The 15,724-nt window shown below is 58.8% G+C and overlaps 1 protein-coding gene across 2 annotated transcripts in view; it reads left to right on the top strand.

Annotated features, from left to right (window-relative positions):
* Window positions 1–15,724, top strand: part of WNT9A (Wnt family member 9A) — a 41,662-nt gene that overhangs the window by 7,437 nt on the left and 18,501 nt on the right. For both annotated transcript variants that reach the window (XM_089334666.1, XM_051840090.3), the window contains exons 2-3: window positions 13,555–13,811; window positions 14,294–14,556. In XM_089334666.1, the coding sequence (XP_089190792.1) occupies window positions 13,555–13,811; window positions 14,294–14,556 (520 nt within the window). The remainder of the gene's footprint in view (window positions 1–13,554; window positions 13,812–14,293; window positions 14,557–15,724) is intronic.

The following is a 15,724-nucleotide window of genomic DNA, read 5'->3' as shown; positions in this document are numbered from 1 at the left end:
TGATTCCAGCTTTCTACTAATGGGTACCCTGGGAGGCAGCAGAGGTGTTTCAAGTGCTTGGGTCCCTGCCACCTGTGTGGGAGACCTGGATGGAGCTCTGGGCTCCTGGCTTTGGCCTGGCCCAGTCCTGGATGTTGACATCATTTGGGGAGTGAGCTGGTAGATGGAAGGTCTTTGTTTTTCTGTCTCTCTCTGTCTCTTTGGATTTTGAATAAAATAAAATAAAAATAACCCACCAATCTGATACTGCTTGGGATTCCCTTAGCCCAAACCAGCATCCCTGAGTCTGAGCCCTCCCTGAGGTCCCAGTGCCAGCTTCCTGCTTATGCTTGGGTCCCTGCCACCCACATGGGAGACCTGGATGGAGTTCTGAACCCTTGGCTTCAGCCTGGCCCCAGCCCCAGCCATTGCAGGCATTTGGGGAGTGAACCAGCAAATTGGTACGCTCTTGCCTTTCAAATAAATAAGAGAAATTAAAAATTTGGGAAAAAACTACTATTAAAAACAGAGGCGCCTGACCCCAAGTGGCTCCACACCTCCTGCCCGTCCTGTGACCTGTGCTGGGCTGCTCCACACGTCTCCGCAGGGCTCAGCCTGCAGAGCTGAGCCTGTTTCATTACACACTGCCCGGCTTTGGGTGTTGGCCAGTGGGACACAGAGCAGATGTGTGCCCTGCTCTGCCATGTCCGCCGCTGCCCTCTGCAGGGTCTCTGCTGCCTGGACCTCTTCTCTGTTCTGTCCCACGTGGCAGTCCAGGCCAGGCGGCTCCTGGGCCCGCTGTGCCAGAGCCTGCAGGTGGCCTCACGGCTGCCTGTGTGACTGCAGCTCCAGAGACGGGGAGGTTGGGGTGGCGTCTGGGCCCCTCTCCGGGCACTGCTGGTCTCCACTGAGGAGGTGGTCTGTGTCCAGTCTCTCCTCACGAGCTGCACAGGCCCGGCCACGTCACTCAGACCCCTGCGCCTCCAGTTTCTGCCTGTTTGTGGAACTCAAAACACTGTTGCCATTTTGTTCAGAACGACATGTGACAAACAGATTGGAGGCACCCATTTGTGTTCACATGGCCCACATAGCTCTGAGACTCATTGCTGGAGGCAGCTGAAGCTATGTTATGCATGTGCATGTGTGTGCACATGTAGGTGCATGCCTTGTGTGGACACATGTGTGCACATATGAGTGGGCAGGTGTATGTGTACACATGAGTGTGTTATGTGGTTGCATGTGGGCAGGCATGCATGGGTGTGCATGTGTGTTTTTGTGTCTCTGTGCACATGTGCACACGTGTATGTATTGTGTTCTTATACATAGGTGCACAAGTGTGTACCATATGGGTGTTGCACATGTGCGCATGTATGTATTCTATGTGAGTTTGTGTGTATATTGTATCTCTCTGGGTATGTATTATGTGCCTTTGTGTGGGTGTGTATTGCACATATGTGCGCATGGGTGTAGTGTATATCTCAATGTGTGTTGTACATGTGTTGTGGGTGTACATATGTGGGTTGTATGTGGGTGTGGGTATGTGTTATACATATGTGTATTGTATGTCTTGGTATGGGTTGCACATTTGCATATATAGTATGTGGGTGTGTTGTACGTCTCTGGGTGTGGGTGAGTTGCATGTGTGTGCATATGTGTATTGTATGTGGTTGTGGTTATGTGTTTTACATATGTGTGTCTCTGGGTGTGTATACACGTGTGTTGTATGAATGTGGGTTGTGTACATGTGTGTTGTTCGTCTGGATGTGTTAAACATGTGTGTTTGTCTTCTGGGTGTATGTTGTACACATGTGTGCATGTACGTGCCTATTTAAAAGTGTGGAAGAGCTGATAAAGGGGTGACAGGAACCTATGGAAATGAGAAAGACCTTGAACCAGAAAACATTGAGTCTTACAAGATGAGGGGGCAGGGCAAAGACCAGGGCCTATCAGAGGAGGCCCTCCCACCACGAGCTGGGGTCCTAGGCCACAGCCACAGGGCCGTCTGGCCTTGCCTGCCCAGCACAGTTCAGGGTCTGTGGCCTTCCCTTATCTTGGGTGGTCTGAGACCAGGAAGAGCCCTGGAAGCCTGGCAGTGTGCATAGACCTTTCTGGAATGCAGACTGTGCCCTGGGGCAGCCCTCACAACTGAGCACAAGCTGGTGGCTTACAGCACGGGGACCACTGTGTCCTAGGGCTAGAGGCCATGAGACGGGGGTCACGGTGCGGCTAGGACTCTGCTCCCGCCATCCCCACTTCTCCTGCATCTGTGTTTCAGCACGGACCTCATCTAGTGGGATCTGGTTCTGAGATTCTTCCTCAGCTGCACCTGCAGAGACCCTCGTCCCGTGAGGTCTCTCTGAGGTTTTGGGGACAGCGTGTGGCCTAGGTCTGCCTCACCACACTCCTGCAATCCTTTCTCCTGGACGGTGACCAAGGCCTGCCTGGCAACACGGCCAGGGGCACCAGGACAACAGCCATGGCCTGCACGCCAAGTGGACGCTTCCTGCCACACAGAGCTGGAGGGAAAGATCTGGACCGGATCCAGTGGGAGTTGGCCGAAGGGAGGCAGCAACCTGGAAGGCGGGTCAGGAGCTCGGAGAGGCAGGCACCTGCCGCTAGGAGGAGGCCCCAGAGGTGGGGGCACTGGGAGGGGCCACAGCTGACATTTGCAGGGCAAGGTAGAGGATTTTCTGGACCTGGATGGAATGTGAAGACCCAGGAAGCCACTGTCTGCCCAGTCAGGTGCAAGGGAGTTCCCACTGGAACGTAGCCTGTGCCAGTCGCAGAGCAGGGGAGACACCAACACGTGGGTGGGGTTCCCAGCAGCTGGGTCTCAGCTATAGCCAGAGGTGGAGGGAGGGAGGGAGCCCTGTGGGGACTGCTGGGGGAGCAGCCGTGACCCACACGGGGCCCAGACTGGGGCAGAACACAGCAAATGGACCCCTGTGCTGGTGCTGGGGTGGGGAGGAGAGAGAGCCTCAAACGAGGGGAGCTGGAGTGGAGCCAGGAGAGCAGGGTGGGCCGACGGTGGCCCTGGGGCCCGGCGGGGGGCAGGGGGTCGAGGTATGACTCAGCCCTGGGGAGGCACAGATGTTAGGGCAGGGAACATGGCAGTGCCCCGGGAGCAGAGCTGGTGGTGACAGCTGCCACGTGACAGAGGCTGTGGATCAGAAGGAGCCTTGAGCACCACACTGAAAAGCCGGGGTCGCTGAGCAAACCATGGTTCAGAAACAAGGGGAAGCGTGGCGAGGTGGACTTGGCACAAGGAGGGAGACTGGGCCGGTGCAGCCATTACATTTATGACCCTTCTTGTGCAAGCACTGGAGGCGTCTCCTCTCTGGGAGCCTGCAGATTCTTAGAGAAAGCAGGGAAAAGCAGTGAATGGCTTCATGTCCGAAAATCTGAAAATGTGAATGACATTAGTGAAACTGGGAAAGTAACAGAAACAAAGAGAAACAGAGGCATGACAAGCCCTGGCGTGACAGAAGACGGGCAGGGCGGGGGTTGCCGAGACCATGCCTGAGAAGCCCGTGTGGGTGCCCAGTGCCTGGGCTCCGGTGCCAGCTTCCTGTCAGGTGGTTGGGTCCCTGCCACCCATGGGGGAGGCCTGAATTGAGTTCCAGGCTCCAAGCTTCAGCCCGGGCGTTTGAAGAGGAGGAGAGAATGGAGCGGAGAGCCTGGGCGTGTCAGCCCACCCTGACTTCTGACTCCAGTGGCCAGTGTAGACCCTGGAGGCAATGGTGATTGCACCTGTCACCCACATGGGGACCTGGATTGAGTCCCTGGTTCCGGACTTTGGCCTGGCCTGGTTTCAGCTGCGGCAGACATTTGGGGAGGGGGCGGTAGATGGAAGCTGTCACAGTTTCCCCTCTCAGATGTCTGTTTCATGGGGCATTGGTACATGGAGCGAGGTCGTCACTTGGGAGGGCATCCTGACCGTTCCTCCGTGGGTCATGCATACAGCCTCCCTGTTATCCAACGACTTTGTTTCCTGGTTTGTTTCTAAGAGAAGTGAAGTTGCACACAGGACAGGCCTGGGACACTCACCGCAGCAGCTTCACGTGGGGTCTGTGTGCAGCAGGACTGTGGCACGCAGTACAGCGTGGGCAAAGCCTGAGGGAGATGAGTCCATCACATAAGTACAGATGGTGCACGGCTTCACCCAGGTGGCATGTCACCAGATGCTGTGTCACAGCTGCATGCAGACGCCGTGTCACCCAGGTGGCATGTCGCTCAGATGCTGTGTCACCCAGATGCCATGTCACCTGCATGCTATGTCACAGCTGCACACAGATGCCATGTCACCCAGGTGTCATGTCACTCAGATGCTGTGTCACAGCTGCATGCAGACGCCGTGTCACCCAGATGCCATATCACCTGCACGCTGTGTCACAGCTGCACACACACGCCATGTCACAGCTGCATGCAGACGCCGTGTCAGCTCCACACACACACTGTGTCACCCAGATGCCATGTCACCAGATGCTGTGTCACAGCTGCACGCAGATGCCGTGTCACCCAGGTAGCATGTCGCTCAGATGCTGTGTCACCCAGATGCCATGTCACCTGCATGCTATGTCACAGCTACACGCAGATGCCGTGTCACCCAGGTGTCATGTCACTCAGATGCTGTGTCACAGCTGCACCCAGATGCCGTGTCACCTGGATGCTGTGTCACCTTGATGCCATGTCAACTGCATGCTGTGTCACAGCTGCACGCAGACACTGTGTCACCCAGGTGGCATGTCACCAGATGCTGTGTCACAGCTGCACACAGACGCCGTGTCACCCAGGTGGCATGTCGCTCAGATGCTGTGTCACAGCTGCACCCAGACGCTGTGTCACCCAGATGCCATATCACCTGCACGCTATGTCACAGCTCCACACACACGCCATGTCACAGCTGCATGCAGACACCGTGTCAGCTCCACACACACACTGTGTCACCCAGATGCCATGTCACCTGGATGCTGTGTCACAGCTACACGCAGACGCCGTGTCACCCAGGTGGCATGTCACCAGATGCTGTGTCACAGCTGCACACAGATGCCGTGTCACCCAGACACTGTGTCACAGCTGCACGCAGACACCGTGTCACTCAGATGCAATGTCACTCAGATGCTGTGTCACAGCTGCACGCAGACGCCATGTCACCCAGATGCCATGTCACTCAGATGCTGTGTCACAGCTGCACGCAGACGCCGTGTCACCCAGATGCCAAGTCACTCATGCTGTGTCACAGCTGCACGCAGACGCCGTGTCACCCAGATGCCATGTCACTCAGATGCTGTGTCACAGCTGCATGCAGACGCCATGTCATAGCTCCACGCAAATGCCATGTCACAGCTTCACACACATGCTGTGTCAGCTCTACACAGATGCTGTGTCACCCAAATGCCATGTCACCTGGATGCTGTGTCATAGCTGCACACAGATGCTGTGTCACCCAGATGCCGTGTCACAGCTGCACGCAGATGCTGTGTCACCCAGGTGGCATATCACTCGGATGCTGTGTCATAGCTGCACACAGATGCTGTGTCACCCAGATGTCATGTCACCTGGATGCTGTGTCATAGCTGCACACAGATGCCGTGTCACAACTCCACACACACGCCATGTCACCCAGACACCATGTCACAGCTTCACACACATGCCGTGTCACCCGGATGCTGTCACCCAGATGCCGTGTCACCTGGATGCTGTGTCATAGCTGCACACAGATGCCGTGTCACAGCTCCACACACACGCCATGTCACCCAGACGCCATGTCACAGCTGCATGCAGACGCCGTGTCACAGCTCCGCACACATGCTGTGTCACCCAGATGCTGTGTCACCCAGAAGCTGTGTCACAGCTGCATGCAGATGCTGTGTCACAGTTCCACCCAGATGCTGTATTGGGAGCACATGGAACACTGAACACAGCTGAGTGGTTCCTCAGGGCTTGGGGGAGCAGTGGGTGGGTTTCTTCTCGGAGCTGCACAGGGCTGTGGGGGCATGGAGACCTTTAGCTGGGTGGATCTTCTGCTGTGGGAATTCTCTCTCAGTAACGCTGATCAGAGACAGAGGAGAAAAGAAAGTGCACGGGACAGGAGATCTTGCTGGAAAGCAGCCTCTCCCCCATGGTCCTCATGATGCAGGCTCTGCCAGGGCAGTGAAGTCCAGCAAGGAGAGCACAGGGAAGAACACCTAGGGACAGTGGACCCATGTGGGTGCTGGTCCAGCTCTCTACTGAGGTCTGGGAAGGTAGTGGAAGACAGCCCAAGCCCTTGGGACCCTGCATCCACGAGGGAGACCCAGAAGAAGCTCCTGGCTCCTGGCTTCAGCCTGGCCCAGCCCTGGTCATTGTGGCCATGGGGGGAGTGAACCAGTAGACGGAGGCTGGCTCTCTGTGTCCCTGCCTCCCTCTCTGTGACTCTGACTTTCAACATAAACAAATCTTGGAAAGAAGCGGGCGAGGGTAAGAGGGACAGAAAGAGTCAAACACAGGCGTGGGGTCCCAGGCCAGCCAGAAAGGGAGGAGCCCAGGCCAACCCCCAGCCTGACCCTGGGCCTTCCAGGGCCACCCTGGGGAGGGCAGCTCCCGTGGAGAGCAGCAGGCAGGATCTGTGGCTCCTCCCCTTGGCAGGTTGACAGAGACTTGAAGGACCTGGGTGACAGTTGATGGCATTTGGTGTTCACTGATGGTAACTGGAGGTTCTTCGCCAAGTGAAAGGCAAGGGAGCAGGGTAGCCTGGCCGCCGTCTGGCAGCCACAGTTGGCAGGTGTCAGAGGCTGTCCTCTGAGGTTCAGCATCTCACAAAAAGTGGGGTGTGGCTGGTGGTTTTAAGGGACACAAGGATTTCACCTTTCTCTGGCCCTGCCCCTGGGTGCTGTATTGTCGTTGCTGCTGTGTCCAGAGGGTGCCTCTAGGTTTGTGCAGAGCAGAAGGGGTGCCCGCCACTCAGTTCCTTGCCTGTCCATCAACCCAGGTGTCCAGACTCAGGACGGAAGCTTGCAGGGTACAGCCTGGGTCCCTGCTGAGTGAGCTGGGCACTTGAGAGTCGACCTGATGGCTGTCAGGGAGTGGGCGTGCCAGAGGAGAGACTTCCCCTCACCGTGCGGTTCACGTCATGGCTTGGCTCCCAGCTCCTGCCTCCCACTGATACAGGCAGTGCCAGAGGCAGTCTGGTTACTGCCAGGAGCCCCCAGCTCCTGGCTCCAGACCTCGCCAAGCCCTGCTGTTGTGGGCATTTGGAGATTGAATTGGTCTCCCTCTCAACCCTCTGTCTCTTTTCTGTCTCTCAAAACAACACCTGGGGGGATGGGATGGGAGTTACCAAAGGCTGGGGGAGGCCACTGGGGAGATCCTGACCAAAGGGTCCAGAGTTTCCGAGGAAGGTCTCTGGGGTTTATGGCACAAACATGAGTATGCGAGGTGATGAATCTGCTTATGAGCTTCTTTTAACCATTGTGCAGTGTAAACATAAGTCAGCCTCACATGTGCAGTCACACACACAGCAGTGCAGTGTACCTGTCAGTGTCATACAGTCACACATGTAGCTATGCAGTGTACATGTGAGTCAGTGTCACACGTGCAGTCACATCTGTGCAGTGTACACATGAGTGTCACATGTGCAGTCACAATGCAGCTGTTCGGTGTACCTGTCAGTGTCAGTCACACATGCAGCTATGCAGTGTACTTGTTAGTGTCACATGCAGTCACAATGCAGATGTGCAGTGTACATGTCAGTGTCATATAGTCACACATGTAGCTATGCAGTGTACATGCAAGTCAGTGTCACACGTGCAGTCACATCTGTGCAGTGTACATGTGAGTCAGTGTCACGTGCAGTCACAATGCAGATGTGCAGTGTACATGTGAGTGTTGCATGTGCAGTCACACAGCTGTGCAGCATACATGTGAGTCAGCGTCCTATGTGCAGGCACACATGCCACTGTGCAATGTACACATGTCCCAGAGCCTCACGTGGTACAGTCACACATGTGGCTGTCGTACATGCAGCTGTCTGGATCATCACTTTTGCGCCACCGGGCTCACCTCTTGGCAGCCTGTATGCTCAGGTCTGGGGAGCGCCGGAAGCTGTTTGGAGATGAGTGATGGCGTGCAGCTGAACAGACACAAGATGTACTCTAGAAAGATGGTTTTCTGCCTGGATCTGAGAGGGAGCTTAGCCGAGGAGACCCTGGGTGGGAGACACTGGGAAACTCTGGGGAACGTCCGTGTGCTGAGGAGCTCGGTGCTGTGGACAGGTGACGCCTCCACCTCGCCCAGGTGCAGGGCAGCTAAGAGGCGCTCCACGTCGTCCTGTGGACACTATTCCCGTGAGAGCCACTTGGGGCCTCGCCTCACAGCACACACCAAGGCCAGCGCCAGCTGCAGTGAGGCACGGAAGTGTGGGGCATCCGAGAACCTGTGGCTTAGGGCGTTTTCCAAGTTTGTCTCACAGTGGTTGGTTGGCGGGTGTGACGCGCCAGGTGTGAGCACTGTGGGCGTGCCTGCTGTGCTAACACTGTACTCCTCGAGAACACTGAACAGGGCCATGGCCTGGTGACCAGGCCGAGCAGCACCCCCACGCCCCCCGGGCCCTGCCGTGCATCTGAAGGTGCCACCAGCCCAGCTGGGTGTCCCCGGGGGAACGGTGCCTTCTGTGTCTTCTAGTAAACCATAAAGCCCTGGTTTGGCCTTCATAGGCTCCGGTCTCTGCCTCGCTTCACCTTTTTTTTTTTTTTAATTTTTTATTTATTTATTTTTTTGACAGGCAGAGTGGATAGTGAGAGAGAGAGAAAGGTCTTCCTTTTTGCCGTTGGTTCACCCTCCAATGGCCACCACGGCTGGCACGCTGCGGCCGGCGCACCGCGCTGATCCGAAGGCAGGAGCCAGGTGCTTCTCCTGGTCTCCCATGGGGTGCAGGGCCCAAGCACTTGGGCCATTCTCCACTGCCTTCCTGGGCCACAGCAGAGAGCTGGCCTGGAAGAGGGGCAACCGGGACAGAATCCGGCGCCCCGACCAGGACCTGGTGTGCCGGCGCCGCAAGGCGGAGGAGTAACCTAGTGAGCCGCGGCGCCAGCCTCACTTCACCTTTTTAAGTTACTTAGAGACATTTATTCGAGAGACAGATGGAGGTTTCCCCATCTGCTGGTTCACTCTCCAAATATCTGCAGCAGCTGGGGTTCAGCTGAAGCTGGGAGCCTGGAACTCTATGTGGGTCTCCCCTGTGGGTGGCAGGGACCCGGGTACCTGGGCTACCTCACAGAGCGCACGTTTGCAGGAAGCTGGAGATGGAAGCAGAGCTGGGAGTTGAACCCAGGCCCCCTGGTGTGGGATGCAGCCCTCCTCAGAGCCATCTCCACTGCTGTGCTGGATGCTGGCCTGGTGTTGCCAGCCACCCCACTGACCCTCACCTTGCACCACCCACAAAAGTAAAAATGGACTGAAGGCTTAACTGTAAGACCAGAAACTGAAATTCCTAGAAGAAAATGGAGGAAAAACTACTCAGCAGTGGGTGCGGAAGACCCCAGAACATAGACAGCAAAACCAAAGATTGACAAGTGGGATTGCATCATGAAAAAGCTTCTGGCTGGCGCCGCGGCTCACTAGGCTAATCCTCCGCCTAGTGGCGCCAGCACACCGGGTTCTAGTCCCGGTCGGGGCGCCGGATTCTGTCCCGGTTGCCCCTCTTCCAGGCCAGCCCTCTGCTGTGGCCAGGGAGTGCAGTGGAGGATGGCCCAGGTGCTTGGGCCCTGCACCCCATGGGAGACCAGGAAAAGCACCTGGCTCCTGGCTCCTGCCATCGGATCAGCGCGGTGCGCCGGCCGCAGTGCGCCGGCCGCGGCGGCCATTGGAGGGTGAACCAACGGCAAAGGAAGACCTTTCTCTCTGTCTCTCTCTCTCACTGTCCACTCTGCCTGTCAAAAAAAAAAAAAAAAAAAAGCTTCTGCATGGCCAAGGACGATGGACCGCGTAAGGGGACAGCAGGGTGTGTGTGTACTTCGAAGGACACAGAACACAGTCAACTCAGCAGGAAACGCCCCAGTGTGTGTGTGTGTGTGCCACATGTGTATGTTCGCAGATGACTCAGCAAGAACTGCCCCGGATGTGTGTGCACATGTGTGTGCACGTGTGGGTGTGTGCCTGTGTGTGTATGTGTTTATTTGTGTGTGTGTGTTCGTTTGTGTAAATGTGCGAGTATGTGTGTGCCTGCATGTGTGTGTTTACAGACGACTCAGCAAGAACCCCCCCGGGGTGTGAGTGTGTGCATGTTCATTTGTGTGTGTGTGTCTGTGTTTGTGTAAGTGTGCGAGTGTGTGTGTGTGTGTGTGTGTGCACAGACAACTCAGCGAGAACTTCCCTGGGGCAAGAGGGAAGGAAGGGTGTGGGACATTTCTCCAAGATGGCTGTCAGGCGCATGGGAAACTTCAGCAGCCATGCAAGTGGCCCACAGCTCAACACCGCTGACCTGCAGGAGGACGCAAATCAAGAGTCGCAGTGAGGGTGAAGGGACAGCAGCCCGGGCTGCAGCCTGAAGTCCCCAACAGGCCGGTGGGCACTGGCAGCTTCCTCAGCACGAGGGCCCACCCCTGCTGCTGGCCTTGCAGGCGAGCTCTGAAGTGGGGCAGGACGTCACTTGGTGAGCGTCAGGGTGGTTTCTGCTCTGTGCTCCCCTCTCTTGCCAAGGTCACCAGCGCTTCACAGCCTCTCATGGCCCCCACTTGCTCTCACAGGCTCCCGCCGTACTAATGCTTCCCAGTGGAGGGTGAATCAGCACACAGAGCTGGGGGTGGGGGTGGGGGTGGGGGTGGGGGGGCTCCTCTGCTGCTCACAGCTGAGTCTTGTTTTTATAAGATTCGTTTTATGTATTTGAAAGGCAGAGTGACACAGAGGGAGGGACAGAAAGAGAGGTCTTTCACTGCTGGTTCACTCCTGAACCTGCTGCCACAGCCAGGGCTGGGCCAGGGTGAAGCCAAGAGGCAGGAACACCAGTCGGGCACTTGGGCCATCTTCCACTGCTTTCCCAGACGCATCAGCAGGGAGCTGGCTCGGAATCAGAGTGGCCAGGACACAAAGCAGCACTCCTAAGGGATGCTGGCTTATTCCACTGGCCCCAGTACTGCTCACAGTGCTGGTGGTTGGGAGTCATGGCCATGGCCCACCTGCTGGATCCCTTCCGTAAGGGTGCACATCCCATTCACAGGGCCTCACTTCTGGGATCCTCACCTATGGGTGCAGGGTTCCAGCAGAGGAACTCGGGACAGCTGTGGGAGCCTCTCTCCCTGTCACCAGGCATTTGCACTTCGGTGCTAACAGGGGTTTCTCTGAGTCAGGCTGAGGGCCAGCGTCTGCCGTTCTCTGCCTGTCCTTGGTCCGGTGTCCACTGGTCCCTTCACTCGCTGCCTGCGCGTGCACAGAAGGCTGGGGTTGGGATTCGGGGTCTCCCACTGTGATTTCTGTTGGCTCTTGACAGTGCTGCTTGCTTGTTTTGGCTTTGCCATGCAAAGAGTCCCCCTCCCTTTTTAAAAAAGAGTATCCAATTCTTTAAAAAAATTTTATTTTATTTATTTGAAAGGCAGAGTGACACAAAGAGAGGGAAGGACAGAGGTCTTCAGTCTGAAGCCAATACTCTGATGGATTCATGGTCCTACTTTCTGGGCTCCCAGTGACACAGGGACCAAGCTCATCCACTGGCCCCACCTCTCCAGCCCTGGGGCTGCTTCCATCACACCCAGGCTCCATCCCAGCCTCTGAGCCCTGGGGGGCCTCCCCTCTACCTGTTTATTGCACACCTGAGGCAGGGGCCAGCCAGGGCTGGGAGAGGAGAGGGGCAGAGATGCAGGGCCACTCGGCAAGGGCCAGCCTTTGGGCCACAGATGCTCGTGTGTACCCTCTGTCCAAGGCAGGGGATGAAGTTGGTTGACCCTTTGGGCCCCCTGGGGCCCATGGTGCAGCCTCCGTGGTCCCAAGGGAGCCTCCTTGCACCATCAGGAGCTCCCAGCCTTGCTGCTCTGCTGTCTGTAGCCAGGCAGGGTCTCACTCATCAAGACACTGGGCACAGACTGCAATGCTGGCCCAGGTTCACGGTGTGGGGGCATGGGCTTTGGCTGCCCCGTGCCCTAGGCCTGCCAGGAAGACCGCCCAGGGTCTTAGGGGAAGTGTCTCCTCCTGTCAGTCTGGGGAGACCTGGACCTGGGAGGCACAGCTGGGTGACCCCAGCTTCTCTGGTGACTCCTGGGCACAGCGGTGACACTCTTATCTGGGGACAGAGGTCTCCACCACGTGAGCTGCCCTCACGTGTGGCTTTGCCCCTCCTGCCCTGGTTTCTGTTGCCTGTGTGGGCAGTTATCCCTGGGCCTCTCATCTCCCATCTTTGGGCTTGGAGCTGTCAGTGTGAGCTCAGTTAGGACACAAGGCCCAGGCGTGCACATCCCCACTGGGCCCTCTGCTCATCTCCATCCAGGCTGCCAAGCTGTTCACAGGTGTAGGTAGCTTGTTTTCAACCTCAGGGGCGTGGAGGTGGGGGCTCTGACCCTGCCTGTGCTCAACTGGGCCTCCTTCCCACCAAGGGCTGAGTCCTGCGTATGGCTGGAGGTGGACATGTCTTGGGCCCAGATGTCCCTTCTGTAGTTCTGAGCAGACCAGGCAGAAGTGAGGCCAGATATTCCCTAGAATCAGGGCCAGGGGTCAGGGCTCAGCATGTGATGGCCATGCTTGGGTGGAGGGCGAGGAGCCAGCCTTTGGGCACATGTCTCGGCAGCCAGAGAGTGGCTGTGCTGAGGGCCCCAGGAAAGCTGGAGGAGCTGGGGCCAGGCAGGTCTGAGCAGAGAAATGAGACAGCTGGAGGCCGGGACCTAGGACCCGGATGGTAGAGGGGCAGAGGCTCAGGGCGAAGCTCTTGGTGCACAGAAGCTGCGGAGCCGAGGCTAGTGGCCCTGGGGGCAGCCTGTGCAGGGGGCTTAGCTGGGTCTTCCCCACCGGCATGGCCTGCACCCAGAGCTCCAGGGTCCTGAGGCTGGGAGACTCCGGCCAGGCCACAAGGCGTATGCCCAAGCTGCAGGAGGACCAGGAGGAAGGAGTGAGCCAAAGTGCTCCGCCAAGGGCAGCAGAGCCATGGGTCACCCCAAAGTGGTGACAGCTGAGGGTGAGGGTCCCCAGGCTGAGTCCTGGGGAGGAGAAACAGGCCGGGGCATGCAGTGGGTGTTCCTCAGGCATGGCCTGCGGTCTCTTGGGGTAGAAGGTGCTTGTTGGTCCTGGCATCAGCTGGACTCTAAAGCTGCCAGGGACGGGTCAGCAGCAACAGTGCCATGTGGCTGCTAGGGTGAGGGCAGTGGGTGTGCACAGCCGGCAGCTGGGGCAGGAGGAGAACCAGATGGGGACTGGCAGGTCCCAAAGGGTCCCTTCTTGCCTCCGGCCCCCTGCAGGCCCTTTCTGGGGTGCCTGGTCCCACACCGCTCCTGGGCCTGTACACTCAGGCCGGGCTCTGCATGGCGTTCCTCCGCTGGCGCTCCCCAGCCCCACCCACCGCCCTGCCCCAGCCACCCTGCTCTGGGCCAGGGCTCACCCTCACCTCTCCGTGCCCAGGCTAACGGGCAGCGAGCCCCTGACCATCCTCCCTCTGAGCCTGGAACCCGAGGCGGCTGCCCAGGCGCACTACAAAGCGTGCGACCGGCTGAAGCTGGAGCGGAAGCAACGGCGCATGTGCCGCCGAGACCCGGGCGTGGCCGAGACGCTGGTGGAGGCGGTGAGCATGAGTGCGCTCGAGTGCCAGTACCAGTTCCGCTTCGAGCGCTGGAACTGCACGCTGGAGGGCCGCTACCGCGCCAGCCTGCTGAAGCGAGGTGAGTGCCTGCCGCCTCGGACTGGGGCTGGGGAGGGCGGCGTGTGCCCTCCCTCCGACCCCGCCCCTCTCTGCGCACTGGCCTGGCCTCCGCAGGGCCCCAGGCTGCCCATGAGGCTATCAGTGAACACCAGGTGGTCAGGGTCTTGCAGCCTCCACCCCAGAACAGACCCTGTCGTTGCCTCGGTCCTTCTGCGCCAGGGGCTGCCTGGGGCCCTGGCTCTCCTGAGGGCCTCTCCACAGGGTTGCGGGGAGGCCAGTGGGTCAGACGCGCGGGTGGGCCTCGGATTCCCACCCCACTCCTGGGCTGGCTCCCGTGCAGGCGCAGCTCCCCACGCTCCGCGACCCCTATCAGGGCCCGGGTGCTCCCAGCAGCACCAGCGCTTGGGGGAGGCTGTGGTCTGGCTGCCGCGCACGTCGTGGAAGCTCTCGGGTGGGCCGTGGCCCAGTGCCCGGCTGTGCTGACCCCCGTGCTGACCCCAGGCTTCAAGGAGACGGCCTTCCTCTACGCCATCTCCTCGGCCGGACTGACGCACGCGCTGGCCAAGGCGTGCAGCGCGGGGCGCATGGAGCGCTGTACGTGCGACGAGGCGCCCGACCTGGAGAACCGCGAGGCCTGGCAGTGGGGCGGCTGTGGCGACAACCTCAAGTACAGCAGCAAGTTCGTCAAGGAGTTCCTGGGCCGGCGGTCCAGCAAGGACCTGCGAGCGCGTGTGGACTTCCATAACAACCTCGTGGGCGTGAAGGCAAGCTGCGGGGAGCCAGCCAGGTGGTCCCCAGGGGCTGGGTAGAGGTGGCCCCTGCACGGTGCCAACGGGGTCTGGAGACCCCTGCCCCGGAGGTGGGGCGTCCATGGAGTGGTTGTCATGCAAGCTTAGCCACCTTGCTGCTTCTGGTGGCTGGGGGCTGGCCCTACCGCCGGCTGACCCTGGCCCGTGGGGCCCCTGGGAGGTCCCACGTTGGGTGAGTGCCCAGGAGGGGGGCGGACCTTCCAGCAACAGCAGCCAGCAGGGACTGGTAGGGGTGGGGTCACAGAGTGCACTGGCCCAGTCCCAGAGGTCCAGGATCCCTCCCCTGCCCTGTCTAGCCCCACTCTTCAGTGCACAGGTGCCCAGCTGCGAAGCAGGACTTGAGGGAGAGTGGGGCTGTGCTCCTGTGTCCGTGCTGCTGGAGGGAGGTCCGGACCCGCACCCCAGATGTGACCCCAGCCTCGGCCAGCACCTGTGTGAGGGGCTCGGGGACTTTCTTCCTCCTGCCCTCCCCTGGGATGTGGACCCTGGCTGGGAAGGGGCCGAGCCATGAGAGATAGCCCCTCATGACGGAGCAGCTGGTTCTGAGTCACCCACTTGTTAGGCAGCCAGCACTGTCCTTTGCAGCCAGACTCTGAGGCAGAGGCTCGCAGGTGAGGTGCAGCCCACCAGGGCAGGGCCCGTCCCCAAGGTGAGCCCCTTTCTTCTTTCTGCTCTGCTCCTCCCTCCTTGCCACGCTGTGGTCTTTGCAAACATTTAATGAAAAGTGTGAGTGTGGAGCAGGCCGAGGTCAGCCCAGTGTCCCTACATTTGTCCTGGTTTCTCAGCAGATTGTTAAATGGGACTCTGGCTGCCTGCTGGGGGTCCCCTTTGAGCTGACCCCAGGCTTAGTGTGGGAGCTCTGCTGGCTGGCTGGGGGCCCACTGGGAAGGGCCTCCACCCAGCTTCTCCCGCACATGAGGTCAGGCTGCGCCCCGTAGGGCAGCTGGCCTGTCCTTGCAGGTAGGCTGGGAGGGAAGGCTCACCCTGCGTGGGTGAGGGCTACAGCCCATCCCCTCTGTAGTGCGGAGCTCTCACCCAGGTGTGGGGGAGTCTCTGACCTGAGTGTCCACCCCTGCCCCTGCCAGCTGGCTGAACCAGGCACCTCCAGGCGTGTGCAAACTCA

Source organism: Oryctolagus cuniculus, chromosome 6 (assembly GCF_051225735.1).
Source record: "Oryctolagus cuniculus isolate XC-2025 breed Fujian yellow rabbit chromosome 6, ASM5122573v1, whole genome shotgun sequence".
NCBI lineage: Eukaryota > Metazoa > Chordata > Mammalia > Lagomorpha > Leporidae > Oryctolagus > Oryctolagus cuniculus.
This window is presented reverse-complemented; position numbering and strand designations above follow the sequence as displayed.